This window comes from Saccopteryx leptura, chromosome 3, assembly GCF_036850995.1.
Source record: "Saccopteryx leptura isolate mSacLep1 chromosome 3, mSacLep1_pri_phased_curated, whole genome shotgun sequence".
In the NCBI taxonomy this organism is placed as follows: domain Eukaryota; kingdom Metazoa; phylum Chordata; class Mammalia; order Chiroptera; family Emballonuridae; genus Saccopteryx; species Saccopteryx leptura.
The window spans coordinates 165681717-165709339 of record NC_089505.1 but is presented as its reverse complement, the minus strand read 5'-3'; the positions used below and the strand labels follow the sequence as shown (position 1 = coordinate 165709339).

Below are 27623 nucleotides of genomic sequence, written 5' to 3'. Positions count from 1 at the left end.
ATCACCTGCAGGATGAAGCTGCTAACAAGCCCAGCCAGCTGACCTTTCCAGTCGCACCTCTGGACACTACCGCTGCCGCCCATGCCTGCCCACTCCCCTGATGTACAGCCACACCCCTGCCCAGATGATCTGCTTCTCTTGAACTTATCTGGCAGGTTCCTGTCTCTCTACTTTGCTAACGCTCTTCTTTCTGCCTGAAACAGTCTTTCTGCCCTGCTCAGCAGCAAAATCAGTCTTTAAGGCCCAGTGTTAAAAGTATTTTCAGGTAGTCTGGCACAGTGGATGGAGCGTCGACCTCGAATGCTGAGTTCACCGGTTCAAAGCCCTGGGTTTGCTGGTCGGGACACAGATGGGAGTTGATGCTTCCTGCTCTTCCCCCCTCTTTCGGTCTCTCTCTCTCTCCTCTCTCTAAAAATGAATTTAAAAAGAAATATTTTCAGGTATAATTTGTTATGTGTGGCTGTCTACTTTATTCCATTGCAGCTCCACTCAAGTAAATCAGGAAATCAAAAGATAAGACAGTTTGTGACCTTAATGGGTTCAGGTTTATGGCGATGGGGAGGGGTATGAACAACTCGTTATTGAGGACTACAATGGAAGAAATATGGAGCACAGAAAAACACAAGAAACACAAGAGCCAAGTCCCTAGGAGGGTGAAGGTATTGAGATAGGAAGGGCTCAGCCAGTCAGTATGCCATTAGTCTCAGAACGATGAAGAATCGTGAAGGGGCTAGATGGTGGACTTCACCGTGACAGCCATGCGGGGCCACTGAGGAGCTTCAGGCAGGAAGGCCACGGTGAGCCTCGGGTTTTGGAAAGGTCTCACTGGGACAACGTGGGAACTTCACAGAAGGAGCGAGAGACTGGAGGTCCCTACACTAGCTGGGAGAGAGGGTACAGGCCTTTGTAAACAGGCCATACATAGGGAAGGAAAGAAGGAGAGATTTCAGAGATAATTTGGAAGAAGAATTGACAATATTTGTGACATTCTGAATTTGGATTTGTGCAACCTGTTTCTCCTCCATCAGACTGAATTATTGTTCTTGCCATCCTCTGAGAGAATCACTACTATGGTGTTATCCAATAACATGCTATCTTGTCCCATAGAATGTGAGTTTCTAGGGCTCAGGGATTGAGTGTATTTATTCAGATGGAGGTAATTTAAAGCATGAAAATATATGAATGACTGAATGAGCTGAAAACCTTTCTGGTTTTCTACTATAAATGTAGTTATTTCCAAGCATAAAATCATCAGAATAGTGTCTATTATTCTCAATAGTATAAAATAATTAGTGTCTTCATCTGACTCATTATAGAATTTATCCAAACAGTTCTTACTGAGCTCCTTCCTAATGTGACCGTCATAATATAATAGAAAGAACATCCTTATCAGAGCCAGACAAGTCTGGATTAGAATTCTAGATAGATCCCGGCTTATCTGCTGTGGTACGTTAGGCATGTCAGTTTGTAACTCTGTAAAATGACAATAGTCAGGCCTGCAGGCAGGTAGTTAGAAGCAGTGCATGAAATGACATGTAAAAGTGCCCGTTTTCACAGCTGGCTCGTAGCAGGTTCCAATACAAGTCCCTTCCGTCCACCCACCACTGTAGCCCTCCGCCACCTGTGTTCCCCTATCTCAGCCTAGCTCTACGTTTCTGAGAGACTGATGACACATGAAATAAGGTCATTGCCCATGAGTTGCTTAGGATCCAGTTCACGGCTGTTGAAATGATATTGTTCTCATGGTGCAGACGTCCGTGTTCTTCCTCCCTCTCCTCTAACTTTTCCCTAGCCTCCCAATGCACATTTTGGAATCAATGAATCAACAGAAGAGAGCAATAGGGCAGATTTTCCACAACTATCTATGCATTTGACTCTAAAGTACATTACATGATCAGTAGGTTTATCTTCCTAACTCTATTTTTCTTAGACTAGCCTAAAAATTATACTCCTTAGCACATTCTGGTTGGGTGGTGGTGGCATTTGGCCAAGAGGATGCAAGGTACAGAGGAAAAGTAGTCCCCAAATCCCATTACTAATAATTTAGCAACAGGTAATTATCAGGTAAATAATAAATAGTTATGCACATATATAGACTGTATAGATAGCAGAGGAAAAAGCTGAATATATGTGTTTTCCCCCCCTCCCCAAGACATAGGGAAAGGTAGTTGTGACTGGTTAAAGTACAGTTTTGTGCCTTGATCAGAGGTATTTTCCTATTAAAGTTTGGCTGAATTCAACTTCCTGATGTGAAACTCAAGATCTGAAATTCAAATATACTATGAAATTAAAATACACTGTGAACTCTAAATAGTATTCCATCTGTGCCAGGCCTAACCTTTCCCTAAACAAAGACATCAAAGGGGAGGCCTGTGTCTGTTTGTTCTAACTAAAAGGATAAACAGAGAAACAAATTAATAATTTTTCTAACTGTGCTTTTCTCCAGAAGGAAAATATATGTGAATAAGACACATATTAGATATGACTGTAAAAGTATGTCCATACTAATTTAAGAGACTTACCTATACGAAGACTCACTTGCCCTCAGTCTTTTTAGATATAGAGAAGAGGGTGATCAGGAAGCCTGTGCAAATAAATTTCTCCACATGCTAAAGAGGCCAGGCTCCCAAAATGTCTCCATCACCCTTTTCCCCGGTCCACTGACCACTTACTAGCTAGGTCTACCTTTTATTAATTTCTTTCTTTCCCTACCGAGGGCAGGGCATCAGGGGAAAGGGAAAGACAGAACATGGTTATCGGAACTTGTAGAAACCCCTTATTGAGGAGGTGCTTCAAGGACAAGAAACGTTCCAGAGCCACTGACCATCATCCACAGAAGTGCCAGACTGGTTCCCAGAGCCATCCTGCTGGGTCTTCAGGGACAGTCTGACATTCCTGAGTCTAAGCCAATTCACTAAGGTTAATATGAAGAATAGCTTCACAGTCCCTGGTTAATGTTTACCCAAAGTTTGGAATTTGAGAAAAAAGGTACATTCCTTACTTGGTCTGTGGTTCAGGGTAGACATTCATGTGGTTCACAGTAAGAGCAGCCATCCATTGCACATTTCGTCCTCACAGCCACCTAGAAAGAACCGCATCACCACTCCACCTAACAGATGAGGCCCCTGAGGGCAGAGAACTTACACTTGTGCCTAACTAATCCATGGCATCGGCGTGCGGAGTGCTCTGCACACTTCTCTCATTTTGTCCACAACATCCAATACTTTGCAGGTAAAGAGAATTAAGCCTTAGAAGGTAAAGTGACTTTTTTAGAGTGACTCAATTCATTAGAAGCAGAGACCCAGATTTATCTGTATTCACTGTATGGGTGAGAAGTTTCCACAAATAGTAGCCTACTGTCACATGCCAGTGACCCAGCAAAGTGACTCCTGGGGAACAGGACACAGTCCAGGCTGCTCAATGGAATATTTGGTAGCTAAGACCACACCCCAAACACAGAATGGAAGGGGACTTACCCTTTCTATTAGTTGAAGGGAAAAACCATTGAATCACTCCTTTTCCAATAATGATAAAAGGCTTAAAGGTCTTTGCTCTTAGTTCTGTTGTTTTGTGTCACATCTGACTACCCATTGACCTAGATTGACATAATTGTCATTTAAAACTTTTTTTTTTTTTGCTTAATTTTCCTTCAGGGACTTTTTTTTTCTTTTGAATAGGCAGAAAAGTAAGCTTAGAGGTCAGCCCAAGAACGTCCCACAGCTCTTTAGTACAAGTCACAGTGCTGGAGAGGAAAGCCTCAGTCAAGCTGTAAACAGTGTGTGCAGGAATACACTTGCTGCCCTGCCTGGAGACGCATCTGAGAGCCACCAAGGGCTGGTCCTCCATGACCCGTCTGCTACTGAGCAGTCCTCGGAATGGGAGCAGCGGAGTCTCCAAGGCTCCCCGAGACTTCCCAATACACGAGAACAGCAGCAGAAAAATCCAGGACCAATTGCAGTGATGGGTTCTTCCTCACCTCACACTTCCCCTTTTACTTTCTCCTTTCAGTTCGTCCCCCTCTCACTTTCTCTTCCTGCCTCCCACAGGCAGGAAGATCAGAAACCTCATCATAACCACCTGCTGAGCTTCTGCCACCATGGAAACTCCTGGTAGGAACCCCTGGGGGGGCTCTGACCTGTGGACACCTGGCCAGTGCCTAGGAGCTCTTCAGTGGGCTAATGGGATTGCAAAGCCCTCAGAAGGAGTTAGTGGTTGAGGCTGGATATAAGGATCGGGGAGGCTCGGTGGCCGGGCATGATTTCACTAATGCTACTTTCCTCCTAATATTTACCAAGTGCTGACTATGTGGCAGGAACTGTTCCACGTGCTTGGCGTGAATTAACTCAATCCTCATGACAAGCCAATTAGATAAGAACTGTCAATACCCCCATTTTACAGTTGAGAAAACTGAGATACAATTAGCAGAGATTTAAACCCAGGCAGTCTGGTTCCAGAGACTGAATTCCTAAACATTTAAGCAACACACACACACACACACACACACACACACACACACATGTGTATATATATATTAATTACATATATAAAGTATCTGTTGGGTGTCTAGTGCTATAGTAAGCATAAGCCACACAGAAAAATATAATCCTTCAAGAAAACAAGACCTTTATGTCACCATATACATGTCAAGTCAAACAAAAGAAAAGAAGTATGCTTTATTACTGCCCCTTTTGGTTCTCTGAGCAGAACCATGGCGGTGGGCAAGAACAGGAGCCTCACGAAAGGCAGTAAAAAGGGAGCCAAAAAGAAGATAGTTGGTCATTTTTCTAGGAAAGGTTGGTGTGATGTGAAAGCACCAGCTATGTTCAACGTAAGAAATATTGGGAAGATGCTAGTCATGAGAACTCAAGGAACCAAAATCACATCTGCCGGTTTCAAGGGTCATATTTTTGAAGTGAGCCAAGCTGAGCTGCAGAATGATGAAGTTGCATTTAGAAAATTCAAGCTAATTACTGAGGTTGTTGAGGGCAAAACCACCTGACAAATTTTCATGCCATGAATCTTACCATGATAAAATGTGCTCCATGGTAAAAAAAAAAATAGCAGACTATGATTGAAGCTCACGTTGATGTCAAGACAACCAATGGTCATTGGCTTCATTTATTCTGTGTTGGTTTTACTAAAAAAATGCAACAAGCAGATTCAAAAGACTTCTAATGTTCAGCATCAACAGGTCTGCCAAACCCAGAAGCAGATGATAGGACTGGGCCTGGGAGGGACAGATAAATGACTTGAAAGAAGGATTCTGGTTAGCACTGGAAAAGTCACAGAAGAAGCATGCCAGTTTATTTATCTGCTCCATGATGTCTTTGCTAGGAAAGTGAAAATGCTGGAGAAGCCCAGGTTTGAGCTGGGAAAACTCATGAGCTTCATGGTGAAGGCAGCAGTCCTGGAAAAATTACTGGGGATGACACAGGTGCTGAAGTGGAATGAGCTAAGGGATATGAGCCCCCCACCCAAGAATCTGTTTAAAATTCAGACTTTAATGATGGCAAATAAAAATCCTATTTGTATATTTTTAAAAAGCATTCTTTATTACTGATAATACCTCAAAAAATTGTGAAAAACCACTGACCTCCATTCTGTAGGAATAAGGAAATAGAGGCCCTCTCCTCCACTCATGTCCCCTTCAAGAGTTCTGCCTATGTTGTAACCACAGGGGTAGATGGTGGTGCACATAGCCAAGGATGGAGACCTAGCTGGTGGAGTCACTAAGAGAAAAGGGCGAATCAACTGAGTAATTATGCAAGGGGATTTGAAGGCCCCACCAATCTCACAGGTGTGCAAATATACAGGTTACCAGGCTTTGTCCTTGGAAATTCTGAGTCAGTTGATCAGATTTGAGGTCCAGAACTCTATTTTGTAAAAAGCACCCAAGGTCATTCTTGCCTTTGGACAAGTTGGGAATGACTTTGTTATGACCTAAAGTTTGGTGCTGCTGCTTATCACACCTGGCTTATTCTGAAAGGCCACCTAGCCTGTGCTGTCCCTTCTACGGTTCTAGATGGAAGGTCCTACACTCTGGGGAAAATCTGGTGGTACCAGGAGCAGCAGGGGATCCTCAAGAGCACTGTGGTGACAGAGCCAGGCTTTTTCTCACTATTCAGTTATCCTCAGGAATCTGGGGGAGGAGGCCTGTTCTTGGGGACCTTCAACTTACTTTCCTCTCTTATTTCTCGAGCATCTTCTATCTTCTAATGGGCAGATGACATGAGGCCCAGACATGACTATCAACTGGCCCGCCCACTGGCAGGTGTGTCAGCCCTTAGATGGAGAGGTTTTCTAAGAATTGAGGTTGAGAATTCAAAAATATCTAGGACGGGCTCCCTGATCCCAACTAACTCCAGTCTTGTCACTCAGCCAGAGATGGACATGTTAACAGGTAATTCAAATTTAGCATTAATAGGGTCTAAGAGAAGTGTGAAGAGTGGGCTAGGGAAGCACAGAGGAGTGAATGGCTGAACCTTTGTGGAAGCAACAGTGACATTTGAGAGCTGAGCCTCAAAGAATGAACTAAACAGAAGGGGAAGGAAGAGTCATCTTAGGCTTTTCTGTTTTCCTCTTCTTCTTTTAAGGAAATACCCTCCCCCACTCTACAGTAATCCTGCTCAGTGCATGAAATTCAAATGAAGCTAACTCTGCTTTCCTTTCCCTGCGGTAGGCACTTGACCATCACAGTGCACAGTCCCCAGGGGACTCGGGGACAGGTAGAGTAGCTAGGCCAATTAGAGAACTGTCTGGGAGTAATGCTTACACTGTAGGACAGCCACTCCTACTTCTCACAGAATTCTTGGTGTAAAGAGGACCACAGAGGGTACAAGTTGCAGACATATTAGCAAATGAAGAGGGCCAGGCCAAGATTGAAGAGGGCAGACGTGAGCAGCAATATGAGATGTGAGTGTTAGCATAGGTAGCTAGATGTTAATAGAGGAAGGGAGCAAGGGGAATCAGGCAGTATCATGCATGATAAACTGGGGTGCTGAATCAGACAATAAGCCTGCTTGCTTCACTAGGAAGTTACAGCTTCACACACTCCCAAGGCATCCTCCGCCCTCAGGGCCTAATCCCCAAAGGGGGCAGGAAGGATCATTACTGGTCATTACTGAGGAGGAATAAAAGCAGCAGAAGAAATTCCACTGCTGGGCACATGCCCAGTAGAAGTCAAGATGATCCAGGGGAAGGTCCTTCTACTATGAGGCATGAGCAATAGGAACCAAGATGGTGACCACAGTGGCCTGTCTATCTAGGTTGGTGTAAGGACAGTAGCTGCGGCCACCATCAAAGCCGCCTGGCCTGTGTAGGTTTGCATTTAATCCAGACAGATGGTAAAGAAACTGTGGAGCCAAAAACTGGTGGTCCATTTTCCTTGCACTCAGCAAGCGAGTAAAAACACGCAGCAGGAAAACACTTCCCTTTCCACTCAGGGCTCCCAAAGCCATTGACTCATCTGAGTTTTCCTAGAATCAAAGGCTTCTGCCTCACCAGTCTTATTCACCTCTGTTCCCCATCTCCTTCTCCTCCACGAACTGGCTTCTCCTTCACCATTCCACCATTTTGGCTGCCTCCTCCACGTGGCTTCCCTGCCCTGCCTCCATGGGCTCTTCCACTCTGCAAGAACCTGGTCACTCTCCTCAAAATGGCCTCCTAGCTCTCCTTTTAAAACCTTTTGGCGTGAAAGCCCCTCCTCCAACATACGTTAGCATAACCAAGCAAAAAGGGCAGATAGCTGTATCATGTGAGAGCATCACCACGTGAGAGCAGCAGCCATCTTTAATAAAGTGAGCAAAAAATAACTTATCTGCCTGACTATTAGAATCAGATTGAATAAGAAACACAAAATCCTGGAAGATCTAGGAATGGGTTGGCTAGGGAAGGAACCAGCAGAAGCCTGGAAAGATTAGGAAATTGATTGGTTAGTTTGAAGAAGAGCCTGATCCTTCCCAAGCCTGAGATAATATAATTCAAGCTTAATAAAGAGCTCTCTTGTTAGCTCTATCTCACTGGGTAACAGGTATTGACCTATGAGCTCCTGCATCCTCTCTGCATAGCAGCCAAACAGCTGGCAGCCTCATGGACTCCAAATGCAGACTGTAGGTGGGGGTCTGGGTACAGTGCCAGCCAGAATGCAGCTGGGAACACAGAACCTAAGTTAGCTAGAGGGGACACAGACATGGACTGAACCATGGCACAGAATTTACGGACACTCACCTTTCCCTTGGGCCTGATGAAGACAAGGCTGGACTTTTTCCATGGCAGAACAGACAGAGATGAGACACTGGGAACCTGAGGCAGCCTTCTATTTCTACCCAAATAAACCTTACACCAAGCCTCAATCTCCCACCCAGGAGTCTCCTAGAATGCTTTCCTTGTGACTCCATGAAAGGGCCTCCTTTCCACCACCAGAAGGACATGAGGGTCTCGTGGTGGGATTGAATTCTTAGATCCCCTGAATTTACATCAGTTATGGAGTTATGTCACCAGTAATCTCTCTCTCTCTCTCTTTAAAGCAAAAAGACTCTAATAAATGGGCAGAGAAACAGCATTTGCAGAGGGGTTAATCAGAAGAGGGCAGGGTATGCCTGAGGGTGGTGACAGGGCCAGAGCAGAGCCGGAGGTGTGTGGGTGAGTGAGCAGTGGCTGGGAAGGTGGGCTGTGCAGGTTTGGAAGGACTTGTGTTCCTGGGGACTGAGTCTTTAAGTTTCTAAGTGTGATAAACTGATGCTGGCAGATGTGTGTTTGGAAGGTAGATCTGGTGTCAGTGTGGACAAATGCCTGAGCCAAAAGACACTGGACCCTGAACCCCGGAGTCGAGGAGAAAGTAGTCAGAAAAGGCTGGTGGACAGATGGCAGGACCTCTGGGCCTCAGAGAGCCTGGAAAGCAAGAGGAGGAGGTGAGGGACAGTTTGGAGATAGAGTGGACAAAGTTCTGTGTCATACTGTGGTTTGTAATGAGAAATATGCATTTGGCTTTCGTGTCTCTGGCATAGAGCTCCTCAAACCCTTAGAACTTCCTATGTGATGAGATGAGCAAGGTGCCTTTGTTACATTAATGATGACTTTCGGAAAGCACCTAAGAAACTGGAGCTCCTTTGGCTGCCAGGAGAATCAGGTGATCAGAGGGTTGGAAATTTCATTCCCACCCACCCTCCGCTGCCCACCACTCCACTCCTGGGAGGGGAGAGAGGCTGGAGAACTGAATTCAATCACCAAAGCCCAGTGACTTAATCAATCATGCCTATGTAATCAAGCCTCCATGAAAATCCAGAAGGGTATGGTTCCAGGAGCTTCTAGGTTGGTGAACTCCCCTTCCCACATATCACGCCCTATGCATCAGTTTCATCTGGCTGTTCCTAAGATATATCCTTTAATAATAAGTTGGTAACCCATAAGTAAATTGTTTGTCTGAGTTCTGTGAGCTGCTTTAGCAAAGTAATTGAAGCCATGAAGGGAATCATGAAACTTGAAAACCTCTGGTCTATATAGCCAGTCAAACAACCTGGATTTATGATTGGTGTTTGAAGTTGGGGGCTGGCAGTATCATCGAACTGAGCCCTTCATTTGTGGGATGTGATGTAGTCTCCAGGTAGATAGTGTCAGAACTGAGGTGAACTGTAGAACACAGAAACTTGTTGTTGATGGGGGAAAACCATGCATTGAAACTGGGTACAGAGTTATCCTCCGCGATTAGACGTGATAGAGGCAGTAGAGGGGTCAGAAGAGCAGGCTCTGAATTCAAGCATACCGACATCTGGATCTCATCTAGTAACTGTGGGATGGGATCTTATTTAATCTCTTTAAACCTCAGCTCTGCATCTGTAAAATGGGACCAATAACAGCACCCACTTCCTGTAATTGTTGTGAGAATTAAATGAGCTAATGTATGAGTGGGCCCAAGAAGAAAGTTTCACTTGATGTGAACCCTGAGAAGGAAGTTATCTGCTGAGGTGGATTTCCCATGGTCAACTGAAGGCCCGGATTTTATAAATAATAAGAACCTAGGGGACCTTTGCTGACAGGAGTTTCTCATGTACTCTGTAAACCAGGAAGAACCTCAGCCTGAACTCTTTGCTTCTCATAATATGCCCTGCTCTTTCAGCCAGCTGAGTCAGCTATTATAAGGGAGTTCCCAGTTTCATCTTTCTACCAATGGACTAAGACCGGCTCCCAATCACAACTGCTCCATAATGATCAATCAGGACACAGAATGCTGACCAGTCAGGACCGTGTGATTTGGGTTGATCAGAAGTGTACAAATTTAAACATCTCATTACATAGAAGGGACCTAACGGGGAACTTGGGTGGGAAATTTTGCTAGAGAGGCAGCCTCCCCTTGGTCTCCACGGAAAACAATTTAGATGGCCACCTGAACTGTGTCTCCTGGGCTGTGACTTTTTTTGCCCAAATAAATCCTCTTTTAAAATTCCTTATTACAATCTATAATTAATTTTGGTTTACATATGTAAAACCACTTAACCCAGTGCTTGACACAAAGTAACACTCTATAATTATGTGACAGCTATATGGAAGGGAAGAAGAATGATGATTAAGGATAACACTAAAATCTCCAGTTTGAGAATTTGGAAAGATACTGAGGACAGTGATCAAGATAGGACAGCAATTTTCAACCTTTTTCATCTCATGGCACATATACACTAATTACTAAACTTCTGTGGCACAACAGTCAAAAATCTCTGGGATAGGAGAACACAAATTTGTTTTTGGATGATGTATCTGCAGACCCTGGGGGTAAGAGTGTCCAGCAGGCAGGGGGACCTTAGACTCAAAGTCTGGTAGACACTGGACAATGACGGTCACTAGGGAAATGGGAGACAGGATAAGGTTGAGGACAGACACAGACCCTTCTGGGGCCACAAGGAAGCAGGAGTCAGGGAACCCTTAGGAGGCAGGAGGTGTGAAGAGGGAGCAGCTGTCAGTGTGGATATGCGGTTAGAGAACTGGATCTCTGTCTGGGGGCTGTGGGAATTCTCATTTCTTCAGTGGGGAAAATAAGGGTTAAAACCAAGTCTACCTGACTTGCTGAGAGATCTCTGGCCCTATCCACAGGGCTGTCTTCAGGGGGCCCCAGGGGGCCCATAGGTGGCTGGCTGCCCCTTACCTCCAGATATTGAGCAGCCAGGCGTAGGGCACGATCGGTGAGGTTAAATAGATCTCTCCAGTTGAAGTTGGCCATGTCGTCAACCTGGCTCTCTCGAGGACCATTATAGAGGAAGTTCAGCACAGCTTCAGCAGTAATATCTTCACCAAACTGCTTATTCAGAAAACCGTTTACTGTTGGGTTTGCCAGGGTATCCTTGGGAAGAAGAAATACAGTTATAGCATTTAGAAAATTCTACAGGATCTTTGGTCTTATTCGTGGGCCATTTCCAATTTTTAATGAGTGGTGATAGAGACTCTAAAGGCCCCTAAATAACTGGTGGTTTTCTTCCATCATAAGGCATAACTATCTATACCCCATTCCCCCCAAATGCACAAGTCTCTATAATAGAGGGAGGGTGTGTGTGTCAGGGTGGGGAGAGAGGTGCAGGGGAAATGCTATATAGGGACTTCCTTTCTCTATGGATCCCTTTATTCCGTCTTAATTATCCCTGCTATAACAAACCCTTGTCCCCTGGCTTTGCAAAGCTGAAAATGAGAACCATCTTTGCAGTTACAGAGCTGGCTCTTTGAATCTGAGGCCCTCCAGAAAATTTATAAAAGCAAGAAACCTCAGGAAGCCACTGGTCTTGTGGAAGTTTTTACATTTTCCCAGAATTGAAGAAATATGTGTCCCATCCAAAGTCAATGACTCCTCTTGGTGACAGCTTCTAGAACTAGTGCCTTTGGGCCCTGCTTGTTATATTTTGATCTAACCCCAGAAGTGATTAACCTTTTTTTGGTAAAAGGGAACATGTGGAGCTTTCTGGGCCCTTTATCTTCCCACCCCCTGCCATCCGTACTCTGATCATGGTCATCTGTGTGCTCTTGTCAAAGAAGTACCAAATCTGGGGCCCCACTTCTTCCCAGGCTTTGGCCAACTTCCTAACACGCTCCAGCTCTTCAAAAGTTGAGTTAGCCTAAAACCAGACAGAGGCAAGACAGAGAAAAACAAAGCGAGAGAGAACCTTTGGTTATATCTTTCCTTTTCATGTTATAAACCCTCAATATTTAGGAAAGGCTTTTCAAGGATGCATCTTAATGTTCTCAGTCTACTGATATTTTCCAGAACAATCTGCCATTTCCCAGACTCCCAGATTAACACAATCTAATTTCTTAGTATCTAAGAGGTACATGCAAGATTGATGATGTTATTATCTCAGAACCTAACTAAAGCTAGACTTGGACTTCCTGTGAGCAGATGCTCTTCCTTCCTATCTTTATTCCAGGTAGCCAGGATCCAGAGGATGCAAACCCTTCCCTCAGGGATATAATTCAGGTGCTGGGAAAGGAAACCTCACCGTACACTGGGTAGAGAGGGGAGGTTCCCGGGCAAGGGTACAGGCACAAAGCATTTCGATGATGGGAGAGGAACTCAAGAGTCTACTTAACAAAAAACAAGCAGGAGCCTCACTACCAAGAGGGCCCAATATTTCCCCACCCCTGACCCCTTTCTGTCTCTCTCTCACCCTCCTCTCCCCACTTTTCTCCCCGTCACTCTCATTCTCGTGTGAATGAGATTTCCAAGGCAGAAGGGACAAGACCAGCAGGGACCTTACGTTCTTCAGTATCCTGCGTGCTGCAGGGGAATCGGGGGTGAAGAGGATCTTTCCCATGAGCAGAGGCTTTGCGGCCTTCCAGGCTATTTTGGTTAGAGGGTTGGACTCCAGGCTCTGGATCAATGCATTACAGAAGCTCGCTGCCAGGACAGAAGGGACAGATTTTATAGAAACTCCTGTTGCTCAGAGCTAAACAGGGTCATTAGTGTGTTCAAATCACATGTTTTATTCAACTCCAGGCTGGAGGATTTGACAAATAACCTAAATTAATAGGCCGTACCCTACCAATAACAAGCTCATCATTAGTAAGTAACAAAACGCCACAGTTCATCTCCATAAGGGCCTCATCAGAGGAACAAAGGACGGGGCTCGCCCTGTGGTTGCTTCTGATTTACAAGAAGGAGGCTGAGAAGCCCGCTTGTGATTACTGCAAGGAACAGAGGCCACTCTCAGATGAAAGGGACCGAGAGGCCACATGAGGTGTCCCCTTGGAATCTCAGCTTTAGTCTCCGTGATTGTCCTTCAATTAGCTGCTTAAGCTTAACTTCTTCATTGTGTGTGGCTATTTGAGGGCCCAATGACTTTTGGTGCATGCCTCGCTGCCTCTTTAATGTTTAACTAGAGGGTCACCCAGTTGCATTTTCCCCCATTCTACTCTCCTTTACCCCATAGGACTCCCCCAGCCCCCAAAATATTGAAAGGTGGGAAGGAGGACTTGCCATTGGGAACATAATTCAGCACTACACACAGATTTTCAGTTGCATTGTGTTTGTAAAAACATCCCACAACCGTGTTTACTTGCCAGGGCCCTTCTGACCTGAGCTTGGCTTGCAGCTCGGGGCTGCCTCCTCATTTATCTTTCTTCTCTTCCTCTAGAACATAACCCCAGTTCAATCAGATCAGTGGGAAATGTCCTCTCTGTTCCCTTTCCAAGTGGGTCTCAGATCTTTCCATGGCTCATATCCAGAACTCTTTATGCACACCACCCCCTTCCTATAAGGGGGAAGATTTTTTTCTTTTTTTCTGGGAGGAGAAGCCCTTTGCCCAGGGCCCCTCACAAGAGCAAGAGAGAGTCAACCCTGGAACTGGTTTCACTTGAAAGTGTCAAACCATCCACTTAACTGACATCAGAGCCTGATTTATACATATATAACAGGACTCAGAAAACTTACTTGTTCTTTTGTCATAAGAATAAATAGACTCTTTCCTCACAGAGTCAATCCCCAGGAAGGCCTTGTAGTTATTGTCTTCATACCAGTTGAAGGAGAACACGCGAGAGCCTCCTCCCTCTGGGTAGCCACACAAGAGGTCAGACAGGCTCCCCATCAGCTGTGTGAAGGTCTCTGGGCCACCAGTCTGCGTGAGGGGCCTGGTCATCCACAGCAAGTCTTGAACACTCGGTCGGTGGATGAACTGGGGCAAGACAAAGGCATTGGGTTATTTTAAGACAGAGTCATAATCTACTTTGAAATCAAATTTCAAAGTATCTGGGAGACCTCCACATATACATCTGACTTCCACACTTACAAGAAAACATTCAGATTCTTGACAGTCTGCTGCCATCCACTCAAGACCTAAGAGGAGACTACAATAAGCCTTAAGGAACATCAAAGAGGGAACCCAACACATTTTAATATCACTTCTCTCTTCCCACATGCCCTGGGAATGTGTCCCTGGGGAAATGTAGTGAATACTATTCTGTAAACCAGTTTTGGGGTCCTGTTAATCTACCAGATGGGGATACTGGGGAAATTGGGAATAAATTGATGACAGAATTGCTGTGTCCCAGAAAGGCATGGTCAGAACAAGCTTCTTTGGCAAAATAGTTTAGAATTTAGTTTCCTATAATTGGAAAATTATCTCCTTATTAGCTTAATTTGACCAAATGTGAACTCTTCTATTTTCTTGAAATGTGTGGTTTGTGATTTCTGTGTGTGTGTGTATGTGTGTGTGTGTGTGTGTGTGTGTGTGTGTGTGTGTGTGTGTTTTAAGAGCCCAGCAAATATAAAACAGAGAAAGTCTCCATATTTGGAAAAACACTAAAAAAACACACTTTTTAAATTCTGCACTCAACTAAGAAAAGGCTGGTGGCCTCCTCTCTGTATGGGCACCAGTGGGCCTCCTCTCCGTATGGGTACCCGTGGGCCTCCTCTCCGTATGGGTACCAGTTGGCCTCACCTTTTGAAAGTAGGTCTGAGATGCTTAGAGCTAAATTAAGGGCTGCCAGCGTTGCCAGGGTCTCAGCTCCCACAATGCCATCTGACTTTGCTTTATAAAATAAAAACAATGTTGCTTTTATTCCCCTAACTGAGGTTATTACTCATTTTCAAAGGCACTTCAGAATTTGAAAACCACTAGGATTCAATCAGGTGAGACTGAAAACAGTTCCCCTGCTGCAGTAAGTGCTGTTTACCTGTCGTCCCTCTCTGTCCGCATGCCAGCACCTGCCCTCTGAAACCACGGAGTGCCGTGGAACGTCCACACAGTGAGTCATGCCTATAATCACAGTCTAGGCTTCAATAATAAAGTCAAAATTTCAAATTGCTTCAACAACAGTAAGTCTTATGACAGTCCCGTAAGGGGTTATTACTGTGTTGCTTATTTAATCCAAGCACTCAGAGATAAAGGGGTGGTTCCAGGTCAAATGGTTGAGTATCAGTTAATATGAATGGGGCCAGCTGCTTCAACCTAGTTCATAAATGCTTAGACTTGCTCTATAGAAAGGCAAGAAAACTTCGGGAATTCCCACACAGAATTAAGAGTGTTGATATGGGAATTTTCTTTTTTTTATATTCTCAATCAACTTCAACCCTATTATACTGGTATGAATTTTTCAAATGCTTGTAAATAAAAGAATGTTAAGCAGAGACTCCCAGTGCAGCAGGTGGCCAGCAGTACAACGGGCACAGCACTTGGCCCTAATGTTCTCTGTTCGGACTCTGTCCAGGTTGAGTTTAGCTTTATGAAAACAGATTCTACTATATAATTTTCCAGCTTGGCTAAGCCCAAGTCAGCTGAGAATTCCAGAGGAGGAAAAAGTTTGGGGAAAATTATGTTTCATCTTTGGTACCCTTATAATACTTTTCATACTTGCCTGTTGGACTGTATGTTTCACAAGGGCAGTGACCATATCTGTTCAATGTTATGTCCCCAGCACTTCTAATCTATTGAGTGGGAGACCAGTTTCTATATGAGCAGAGGCTTGTGCAACCAGTTATTAATCAAAATGTGCACATTTTCCACAAAACAACAAAAAAGTCAATTACTTTCACTGTGGTGAAATGAGTCAATATATGTAAGACACTTAGTCCAGCAAGAATTCTATAAATGTGTGCTACTACTATTGTGGTATAGATATATGTAGATTTGACAAGCATAAGAGAATAATGGACCACCTCAGTACTAGAAACACTTAGGTTCCATTATGAGTTCACTGATAATCTATGCCACACCAGACAAATCACATTTCTTCCTGGATGTGAAACCGGAAGGATGGGTCCTTTCTTTTAGCCCTCAACTCAGGAGCACAGATAATTTAGTATAGAAACAGGTACTCCGAAACTGCTAGAGGAAAGATCAAGCATATTTCTTCATGAGCAAGTATGAGGTACAATTAACTTGTTTGCCATAGTAAGTGCGGTAAATTGGTGGAAAGATAAAACTAAATTATAACTAACTGTCATCAGGCCACTTACCTTTTGAATTCTGGGTGACATATCAGATAATATTCTTCCCCAGGATCTCAGATTGATACCTTGAGAACTGCTGTCTAGGAGTTTAGGAAGCTGTAATTGACAGGGAAAATATTTTTAAAAATACATCTGTAGTTACACACACACATATAAGCGCTATATGATCTCCTGTATGCTTGAAAAACATTTCCTCCCTTCTTTCTGATCACAGGACCTTTTCTGCAAGATTGCTTTCAGAAACAATCTTCTTTTATCAAATTGAGAAAACCAAGGCTCTTATTCTAAGTCACCCTGCTGAGCTAGTCAATCACAAATAGTTTCATGGTGACATGAAACATATCCAATGATTCTGATTGCTGGTTTAGTGACACCAAACAAGCTTCCTGAAGGAAGGAAAACAGAGAGCAAGGAAGGCTGCCTGCAGTGGTGCCCATCCGTTCCCCTTGGGCTTTGTACACACTCTCGGGCTTCCTCTGCATTGTTCACATCTTTGCTCCCTTTGTGTCCATTAAGGCAGGTTGAGTGGCTTCCTCTGTTCCACAGTATTTGCTATGTAAAATATTTAGCCAGTTACATCACCGTTCTTTCAAGCTGCTGCTGGCAGTTTTAAGGAGAAAGCAGTTCCCTCACAGATTCTCCAGTGATAGCAGAATCCTGGTGACTCCAGGCCCACGCGACAACACAGGACTGTGCGTGCATTTTCCAAAGACGTGAGGCGTGTGGAAGTTCACTGGCTGGTTCTAAGTCTCAGAGCCTGTTGTGCAAACCTGGTTTTCCGGAAACCAGGTTAACGTCCCGAATGAATGACTTCACTCTTCATAGTTCCAAAACTGCTTGAGTCATGGACCCTATATCTTTCAAGACTGAATTCTAAATTTTGAAACAGTGGTTTTCAAACTCAAGTGTGCATTTTGACTAGGCTGGGAGGGGATCTGCATTTTAACACACTCAACATGTAATTCTGATTCAAATCTTGTGACCACAAGCCACAGCCTCAGCTTTTTATTTGCCATGTGGTTCCCCCTAAATGATGGGTGGGTGGATCCAGCTGCAGCAGAGCAGGGAAGCAGGTGGAGCTAGGCTTTGACCAGCCCTGTCACTACTTTCTAGTGATACATCCTGCTCCTCTTTCTCCCTGCTGTAGGTGCAAGGGTGCATTCTCTCTCACCCTGAAACTGAAGAATAAATGTAGGTACGCTCTCAGGACATTTCAGGCTTATTTTCTAACTCTAAAATGAAAGGGTATTTCATGCATGCAAACTAGACAGGAGAAGAATTTTCCAGACATAGGAGGAGCAAAGCTACCATTGAAACCATACCACCAAGAAGTATCTTCTCTCCTTAACTTTAACACGGGGCAGAGGCATTGGTTTTTCCAGGACTTATTTCAAACTCCTTGCAAATAGCTTCAGTGTATGCTGGGAAAAGCACTTTAATTCTTGTTTTCCCCATTGGAGAATGGGGCTAAGAGGAACAGATAGGCAGAGACAAAGCAAGCAGGTAAAAAATGTTTGCCAGTGTTAAGTCACCACCAAGCCCTGTTGGTTCTTCTCCTCACTTGCAGTGTTAAAATCTATTACAGATGAAAGGTGATCAAAGAGAGACATGAACAACATGCCATGTGTGGACTTTATTTTGATCTGAACAAACCAGCTGAAATAATGAAAAGTGAACATGACTGAGAATTAGAAAATATTAAGGAATTAATGTTCTGGGTTCGATTCCCAGTCAGGGCACACAGGAGAAGCAACCATCTGCTTCTCCACCCCCCCTTCTCTCTCTCTCTCTCTCTCTCTCTCTCTCTCTCTCCCCCTCTCTTGCAGCCATGGCTCCATTAGTTGAAGCACATCGACCCTGGGTGCTGAGGATGCCTCAGGCATTAAAAATAGCTTGGTTGCGAGCATGGTGCCAGATGGACGGAGCATCGGCCCCAGATGGGGTTGCTGGGTGGATCCAGGTTGGGGCACATGTGGGAATTTGTCTCTGCCTCCCTCCTCTCACTGAATTAAAAAAAAAAAAAAAGATTTTCCATGGCTTCCCATTGCCTCCAGGAGAGAGGTCAATACCAGTGCTAAACACACGTGGCCTCTCATGAGCCAGAGTGTGACTCCCTCTCTAATCTTCTCTCTTACTTCTCCTTCAACTGGCTGGGCTTCTTTCTCATGCCTCCAAGCTCTGCTACACTATTCTCCTCTCTTCCTCTGCCTGAAAAACTTCTCATCCTTCAAGTCTCATTTCTAACACAACCAGTTATGTAAAAGACAGTTGTCTTCATGGCAGATGGAGATGACAGTCTTTTCTCTGTGCTGCTCCTTTGCTTGCCCTTGCCCTGCTCTGCTCTTCCAAGACTCCTGCCTCTTTTTTTTTTTTTTTTTTTTTTAACAGAGAGAGAGTCAGAGAGAGGGAAAGACAGGGACAGACAGACAGGAATGGAGAGATGAGAAGCATCAATTATTAGTTTTTCATTGCGCATTGCAACACTTTAGTTGTTCATTGATTGCTTTCTCACATATGCCTTGACCGCAGGCCTTTAGCAGACCGAGTAACCCCTTGCTCGAGCCAGCGACCTTGGGCTCAAGCCGGTGAGCTTTTTTGCTCAAACCAGATGAGCCCGCACTCAAGCTGGTGACCTTGGAGTCTCAAACCTGGGTCTTTGCATCCCAGTCCAACGCTCTATCCACTGCACCACTGCCTGGTCCCTCCTTGCCTTTTTCTTTCCTTACACTCCTCACCACTGGTAATTATTCCATTCCTCACTTGCCATCTGTTTATTCTTTTTTTTTTTTTTAGCAAGTGGGGGGAAGGCAACAGACAGGGACAGACAGACAGGAGAGAGATGAGAAGCACCAACGCACCATTGTGGTACTTTAGTTGTTCATTGATTGCTTTTTCTTATGTGCCTTGACCAGGGGGCTCCAGCCAAGCCAGTGACTCCTTGCTCAGGCCAGCAACCTTGGGCTTTAACCCAGCAACCTTTGGGCTCAAGCCAGTGACCATGGGGTCATGCCTATAATCCCACACTCAAGCCAGTAACCCCACACTCAAGCTGGTGAGCCCACCCTTAAGCCAGATGAGCCTGCACTCAAGCCAGAGACCTTGGGGTTTCAAACTTGGGACCTTGGTGTCCCAGGTCAACATTCTATCCACTGTACCACCACCTGGTCAGGACTCATCTGTCTCTCTTAATGGATACTAAGCTCCATGTAGAAAGGAACTGTGTCATTCACACACACACACACACACACACATGCATATAAATGTTTTTATTTTAGCAACAAGCAGGCTGAGTATAATTGTTTATATTCATGATACTCCACAAAATAATATGCTCATTTAGGGCAGTGTATTAGTCAGTATTCTCCTGAGAAACAGATCCAGTAGGATGTACAGTGGTATCTTGACACACAAGTTTAATTAATTTCATGGCTGAGCTCGTGACTCAATTTGCTTGTGTGTCAAATCAAATTTCCCCATTTAAACTAATGAGAATGCAATTAATTCATTCCGGCACCCAAAAACCACACAAATTTTTTGTTTTATATGCTTTTAAATAAGAAAATGTACTTTATATATAACAAATACAAATATATTTACATAATAAGAGAGAATATAAAGAAATAAACTGTTTATGAAGTGTATTTACCTTCAAGGTCAGGCAAAGATGTTGGCAGAGGGGGAGGAAACATTAGCATAACAATGGCCCTTTCCAAGCAGGAAGGTAATTAGCAATTTCACAAACAGCTGCCCAGCACCATTTTTAACAATAAAATTGAGCAAACTCAGAAAATATAAATTTTACAAACTCATTTGCTCAACAATTATCATTTTCTTTACTGACTTTTGACTTTTTTGTCACGCTTTCCTCGCTTTCACTTAGAGGCCATTTCAACAAAAACCTTTCCATGGAAGTTTGTTTCTTCCTCCCTTTCAGAACGTTCAGCAGGCTATTTAGTGGAGGGTGACAGAAGCTTGTGATTCAAAAATCCACTTGTGACTTAAAGCAAAAAATCCCGCTCGTGACTGCTTGTCTTCAAATTGCTCATGATTTAAAGTGCTCGTGTGTCAAGGTATCACTATATATATAATATACATATTATATATATAAATATATTATTTATATTATATTATATATGGCAGGTTCTTGAATAACAGTTTGTTCAATGTTGTTTGATTAAATGTCATTTCATTATAATGTTGGTAAGATGTCATATCAACTTAACTCTTATTTATATTAATCTATGGTAAAATTGGTTTTCTTATATGTACATTGTTTTGCTTAAAGTCATAAAACTTGCCAATGATGTTAAGGGAGGACTTCCAGTATAATATATATATAGTATATGCGTTTGTGGATGAAGAGATTTATTATGAATAATTGGTTTATGTAATTACGGAGGTAGGCAAATCCCAAGATCTGCAGGATGAGTGGCTGTCTGGGGACCTGAGAAGAGCTGATGATTTAGTTTGAGTCTGAAGGCAGAAAAGAAGCCAATGCCCCAGTTCAAAGGCAGTCAGACAGGAAAAATTCTCTCTTACCTAGGGGAGGGTCAGCCCTTTTGTTCTGTTCAGGCCTTTGATTGGATGAGGCCCACTCACATTAGGGAGGGCTTTGCTCAGTCTATTGATTAAAATGTTAATATCCATCAGAACCAGCACACAGAAATACTCAGGATGACATTCAACCAAATATCCAGCTTCCAGAGCATTCCTGAATGCCCACCACTGCCCTCTGTTTCAGGGGGAAAATGAAACCCACTGTTTTTCAGCATTCTGTTACTTACAGCCAACTGCAGTTTCTAAATGAGGGTTATACATTTTGACAAATATGTATTGTCTACTACTGTGTGCCTGGTGTTGGGGGTACAGCAATGAGCAAAGCAAAGTCCTCTCTTTCTGAGGTTTACTTTCAAGAATCTCACTTTAAGAACCTTTGGCCTGACCTGTGGTGGCGCAGTGGATAGGGCATCGAACTGGAACACTGAAGAACCTTTGGCCTTCCCATCATTATTATGATGTATATGTGCTCAAGATTCCCATACATGAAAAAAACAACTTCCAGCCCTGGCCGGTTGTCTCAGTGGTAGAGCGTCGGCCTGGCGTGCAGAAGTCCTGGGTTTGATTCCCAGCCAGGGCACACAGGAGAAGCACCCATCTGCTTCTCCCCCCCTCCCCCCCTCCTTCCTCTCTGTCTCTTTCTTCCCCTCCCGCAGCCAAGGCTCCATTGGAGCAAAGATGGCCCGGGCGCTGGGGATGGCTCCTTGGCCTCTGCCCCAGGTGCTAGAGTGGCTCTGGTTGCAACAGAGCGACGCCCCGGAGGGGCAGAGCATCGCCCCCTGGTGGGCAGAGCCTCGCCCCTGGTGGGCGTGCCGGGTGGATCCTGGTTGGGCGCATGCGAGAGTCTATCTGACTGTTTCTCCCCGTTTCCAGCTTCAGAAAAAAATACAAAAAAATAAAAAAGAACTTCCTCTGGTTCCTCATCCCCCTGGAGCTACAGTCTAACTCCATCCCCCACCCTGTATTTCTACATTGCTTGGAAAAGCAGCCCACATTCAGGGACTTTCTTTTTTATCAACTCTTCCCTATATTCCACCCTCACCCTGCTGTTAAGACGCTTTAACCTGGACCCCTAGTTTCTGCCTAGTAAATAAGTATAATGGGCACTGTGGGTTCTTATCTTTTCAGACTTCTCTGCTTTTCTTGACACTTTTGATCATGTCCTTTTCCTTCTTTGACATCTGTGTCATTGCTCTCACATGGCTGTCTCTGTTCCTTCTCTGCCTTTCCCTCAAGCTCCTCTGCCTACCTCCACCGTCTCCTTCAGTGCTGAGGTCCCCAAGGGTCTCCATATCATCTTCTTCACACTCTGCAACACTTTCCATGGGTAATCTTAGTTTCTTTATCATTTGTTGATGACTTCTATGTCTGCATTTCCAACCCAGACCTCTCCCCAAAACTCCAAACTTATATATCCAATTCAGATCCAACTTATCCTAAATTGATCATGTCATCTTTCTTCAAAGCAACTTCTGTTTCTGTGCACCCTTTTCTAGTTGAGGGCATGTAAAGCCAGTAGCCACGGCCATTTTCACAGCTGCCTGTCCCATGCAGGTTAGCATTTGATTCGAACAAATGGTAATAAAACAATGGAGCCAAGAACTGGTGGGCCATTAGCTTTAATCCTAGTTTGAACCCAGTGGGAAAGAAATACACACAGTGGGAAAACACTTCCCTTTCCATTCAGGGCTCCCAAAGCCACTGACTTATCCGAGTTTCTTAGACTCAAAGGTTTCTACCTCACCAGCCTTATTCACTTCTGTTCCCCATCTCCTTCTCTCTGCACAAACTCTGCACAAACTGGCTTCTCCTTCAGCACTCAGCCATTTTGGCTGCTTCTCCTCTCCTCTATGTGGCCTTTCTCTGCTCTCCCCTCTAATGCTAATCTCAGGAACCGAGAGAGCAAGCTCCCAGTCTGCCCCATTTTATAGTGTAGAAATCAAAACCTTTAATCCAATATACAAACAAGGAAGTCTCTGATACAAAGTCACTTAGGGTGGGAACCCTGCCTGCTTACAGCCTGTTCCCCACACCCAATGCAAACTATAAGCGAGCAAACTTATATATCATATTTACAAACTTATTTGACCAAGATGGCACCGAGATGACGTCAGAGTAATGGCAGGGTAGGAAACGATACCGATAAATCTCCCCCAAAACTCAACAAGATCTTCAACCAGAAACAGAAAAACCTATCCTTGGAGCCTCCAGATGTTTCGTAATACACCCGAAGGTATGATCAAGCGAAAAATTGGCTAAATATATAACCAAACCCTGAAGGAAATAGGGAGTAAGAAATGCTCCGCCTTCCTCACTAACCTAAACAGGGCGGCTTTCACTGGAGACTGAGAATATAGAAACTAAGGCAGGCAAAGGGGGTGAATAGATCCAGGCCGTGGCACAAATGGCCGAACCAGGCTGTGGCACGGAGATCCAAGCCGAGGAAAAACTGTTCCTGTGACAACCCGGGCAATACAGCTAACACTCGCGCCAAACCCAGACAAAGAAAGACAAGCGGGGCAGCCATTTTACCTGATCCCCTGGTCGGCACGCGCAGATAGTGGGCGAGAGATTCCTTCCAAAGCCCCGGGAGTGTGCGCCCGTGTTGTCCCACAGAGAGGCAGAGTCAGAGGCCTTTGTGTGGGCCGAAAGTGGAATCTCCAGGCCGCCCCAGCACCCTGGGGGAGCCGCGCACAGGGAGGGAGCGAGAACTAATTCCAACGCTGGAACTTTTCCGTGCGGGAGGGGGTTTCACTCAGAGGGTGAGGCCGCTGGTCTGATATCCTGGTCTGCGCGTGCAGATAGTGAGCGAGAGATTCCTCTGAGTGCCTCGGCAGTGCCTGCCTGTGTTATCCCACAGAGGGGCAGAGTCAGGGGCCTTTGTGTGGGCTGAAAGCGGAATCTCAGGCTGCCCCAGCGCCTTGGAAAAGCTGCACACGGGGACGGAGCAAGAGCCAATTGCAACGCTGGAACTTTTCAGTGCAGGCGGGGGGTTTCACTCAGAGGGCGAGACTTCTGGTCTGACATCCTGGTCTGTGCGCGCAGATAGTGAGCAAGAGTTTCCTCCAAGTGCCCCAGGAGTGGGTGTCCGCCCGTGTTACCGGACAGAGTGGCAGAGCCAGAGGTCTTTGAGTGGGTGGAAGCCCCGGCTGATTATGCTAGCAGCTCTGACTGACTGAGCCTTACCCAGAGCCCTGTGCTGAGTGGGAATAGAGTGGGGAGTGGCCAGCTCTTTGAGCCTCTTACTATCCAGGCAGAGGCAGCAGCGACCCCATAGCTGGATTATCAGGCTACTAATTGAGGAAGGAAAGACTAGGAGAGAGGCTCCAGGAACACGAACTCTCTCACTGTCGGAGCCTATAAATGCTAATGAGCCTCGACTGCCAACATGATTAAAGCACAATACATGACATCGCCATAGAGACTTATCAACTGCAAACCTCTACCTGAGCATGCCAAAGGGGCAGAACCCAGGGTACAGAGTCACCGACCAGGAAGAGGGAGAGAAAAGAAAAAGCAAGAATATAACCTCTCAAAATCAAGAATAATCCGCAGACTTTATAACCTATCCCATTTCATTATATTTGTTCGTTTGTTTCTCTTATCTTCATCCTTGATTTTTTTTTTCCTCCTCCAATTTGGTCGTTTAACTCTCTACCACTCCTACTCTCTCCTCTCCTTGAACTACACTACCCATAAGTGTTACATCTCCCATTATCTTTTCTTTCCTCTTCCTTTCTCTCTATGAGGGTTGCACTCCAAAACCCTTAACTCTGTCTCTCTCTCTCTCCTCTTTTTTCTTTTTTCTTCTTTTAGTGGTTCCCTCTTTTTTCTCTCTCTCTCTTTCTTTTCTCCCTCTATATTAGTTTCCTCCTTTCTCCTTTATGTCTCCTCTCATTCAAACCTCAATAACGAACAAATTATCTTATCTGGGACTCAAACTTATGTTTGTGGCAGTTTGGGGGGTTTTTACTTCACCTTTTTAACTCACTAGCAGTGCTCCCATCCCTGGCTCTCCATTTTATCAAGCTCTTGTTCCACTAAATATAATAGTAATTTTTTAATTTGTCCCCCCATTTTCCTGTTTCCCTCTTATTCCTCTCATCATAACTCTTAGTCAACCAACACCTAAACGCAAATCATTTTATTCTTGATCCAAATTTTTTCATTATTTGCTTTTTGTGGGTCCATACCCTCCCTTTTTTTAAATTTATTTTTTATTTATTTATTTTTTTTTGCCCCTTTATTATTTTTCCCCAATTCAGGCCCTCCATTACAGGCATTGTTTGTTCTATTAAATACAATATAATTCACAGTTCACCACAGATTTTCTCAAGAAAGAGGAGAGAGGAGAGGAGAGGAAAAAAGGAGGGGGGGAATAATTTTTTTTTTTAATTTTTAAAAAAAATTTTATATTATTTTATTTTTCTTTATTTCATTATTAATTTAAAAAAACAACTTTTTTCAATTTTTTATTTTTTTAACTTTTTATTCTTTATTAAATCTCATTAATACTATCAACAAAACCACCTGCAGATGCCATTAAGGAAGAGAAAATCAAATATCATGGATACAAAAGAAAGAGAGGTAACACCGCTAGATGAGGAAAAATCTATGGAGAAAAAATTTAATATATTGGAAACCTTGGAGTTAAATGACAGAGAATTCAAATAGAAATCCTAAAAGTCCTCAGAGATATACAAGAAAACACAGAAAGGCAATTTAGGGAGCTCAGAAAACAACTCAATGAACACAAAGAATATATTTCCAAGGAAATTGAAACTATAAAAACAAATCAAACAGAGATGAAAAACTCAATTCACGAGCTGAAAAATAAGGTAACAAGCTTAGCTAATAGAACAGGCCAGATAGAAGAGAGGATTAGTGAAATAGAAGACAAGCAACTTGAGGCACAACAGAGAGAAGAAGAAAGAGACTCAAAAATTAAAAAAAATGAGATAGCCCTACAAGAATTATCTGACTCCATCAAAAAGAATAACATAAGAATAATAGGTATATCAGAGGGAGAAGAGAGAGAAAATGGAATGGAGAACATACTCAAACAAATAATAGATGAGAACTTCCCAAGCCTGTGGAAAGAACTAAAGCCTCAAATTCAAGAAGCAAACAGAACTCCAATTTTTCTTAACCCCAACAAACCTACTCCAAGGTACATCATAATGAAATTGGCACAAACCAACAAAAAAGAAAAAATTCTCAAGGCAGCCAGGGAAAAGAAGAATACAACATAAAAGGAAGGCCCATTAGATTATCATCAGATTTCTCAGCAGAAACTCTACAAGCTAGAAGAGAGTGGACCCCAATATTTAAAGTCCTGAAAGAGAGGAACTTTCAGCCACGAATACTATACCCATCAAAGCTATCTTTCAAATATGAAGGAGAAATAAAAACATTCACAGATACAGAAAAGATGAGGGAATTTATCATCAGAAAACCCCCACTCCAGGAATTACTAAAGGGGGTTCTCCAATCAGATACAAAGAACAACAACAAAAAAAAAAGCCACAAGTAAAAGCTCCAAGAAGAACACAATAAAACCAAATTTAAACTGTGACAACAACAAAAAAGAAAGGGGGGGAGAGGATGGAGATTAACAGTAGCAAAGGACGATGGAGTGCAAAAGTACTCACAAAATAGTGCGCTACAATGAACAGGGTAGAAACCCTTTTCATTACTTAAAGGTAACCGCCATTGAAAAAACCACCACAGAAGCACATGAGATAAAAAAGATAGCAACAGAGGAAAGATGTATGGAATACAACCAAATAAAAACAAAAGATAGAACAATGAAAGAGAAGGATCAAACAAGGCACAAAACTAACAGAAAGCAATATATAAAATGGCAATAGGGAACTCACAAGTGTCAATAATTACACTAAATGTAAACGGATTAAACTCACCAATAAAAAGGCACAGAGTAGCAGAATGGATTAAAAAAGAAAATCCAACTGTATGCTGCCTACAGGAAACTCATCTAAGTAACAAGGATAAAAATAAATTCAAAGTGAAAGGCTGGAAAACAATACTCCAAGCAAATAACATCCAAAAAAAAGCAGGTGTAGCAATACTCATATCTGATAATGCTGACTACAAGACAACAAAAGTACTCAGAGACAAAAATGGCCATTTCATAATGGCTAAGGGGACAGTGAATCAAGAAAACATAACAATTCTTAATATATATGCACCAAACCAAGGAGCACCAAAATATATAAGACAGCTACTTATTGACCTTAAAACAAAAACTGACAAAAATACAATCATACTTGGAGACTTCAATACACCGCTGACAGCTCTAGATCGGTCATCCAAACAGAGAATCAACAAAGATATAGTGACCTTAAACAAAACACTAGAGCACCTGGATATGATAGACATCTACAGGACATTTCATCCCAAAGTGACTGAGTATTCATTTTTCTCCAGTGTACATGGATCATTCTCAAGAATTGACCATATGTTGGGCCACAAAAACAACATCAGCAAATTCAGAAAAATCGAAGTTGTACCAAGCATATTTTCTGATCATAAAGCCTTGAAACTAGAATTCAACTGCAAAAAAGAGGAAAAAAATCCCACAAAAATGTGGAAACTAAACAACATACTTTTAAAAAATGAATGGGTC

General features: G+C 43.6%; 1 protein-coding gene and 1 pseudogene across 3 annotated transcripts in view; one reads left to right on the top strand and one right to left on the bottom strand.

Annotated features, from left to right (window-relative positions):
• ABCA4 (ATP binding cassette subfamily A member 4) overlaps positions 1 to 27623 on the bottom strand; it is a 147422-nt gene that overhangs the window by 78164 nt on the left and 41635 nt on the right. For all 3 annotated transcript variants that reach the window (XM_066376742.1, XM_066376744.1, XM_066376743.1), the window contains 5 exons: positions 16427 to 16516; positions 13904 to 14144; positions 12732 to 12871; positions 11976 to 12092; positions 11135 to 11329 (listed from right to left, as the gene is read on the bottom strand). In XM_066376742.1, coding sequence (XP_066232839.1) covers positions 11135 to 11329; positions 11976 to 12092; positions 12732 to 12871; positions 13904 to 14144; positions 16427 to 16516 — 783 coding nt within the window. The remainder of the gene's footprint in view (positions 1 to 11134; positions 11330 to 11975; positions 12093 to 12731; positions 12872 to 13903; positions 14145 to 16426; positions 16517 to 27623) is intronic.
• LOC136397728 (small ribosomal subunit protein eS1-like) lies at positions 4709 to 5490 on the top strand (annotated as a pseudogene).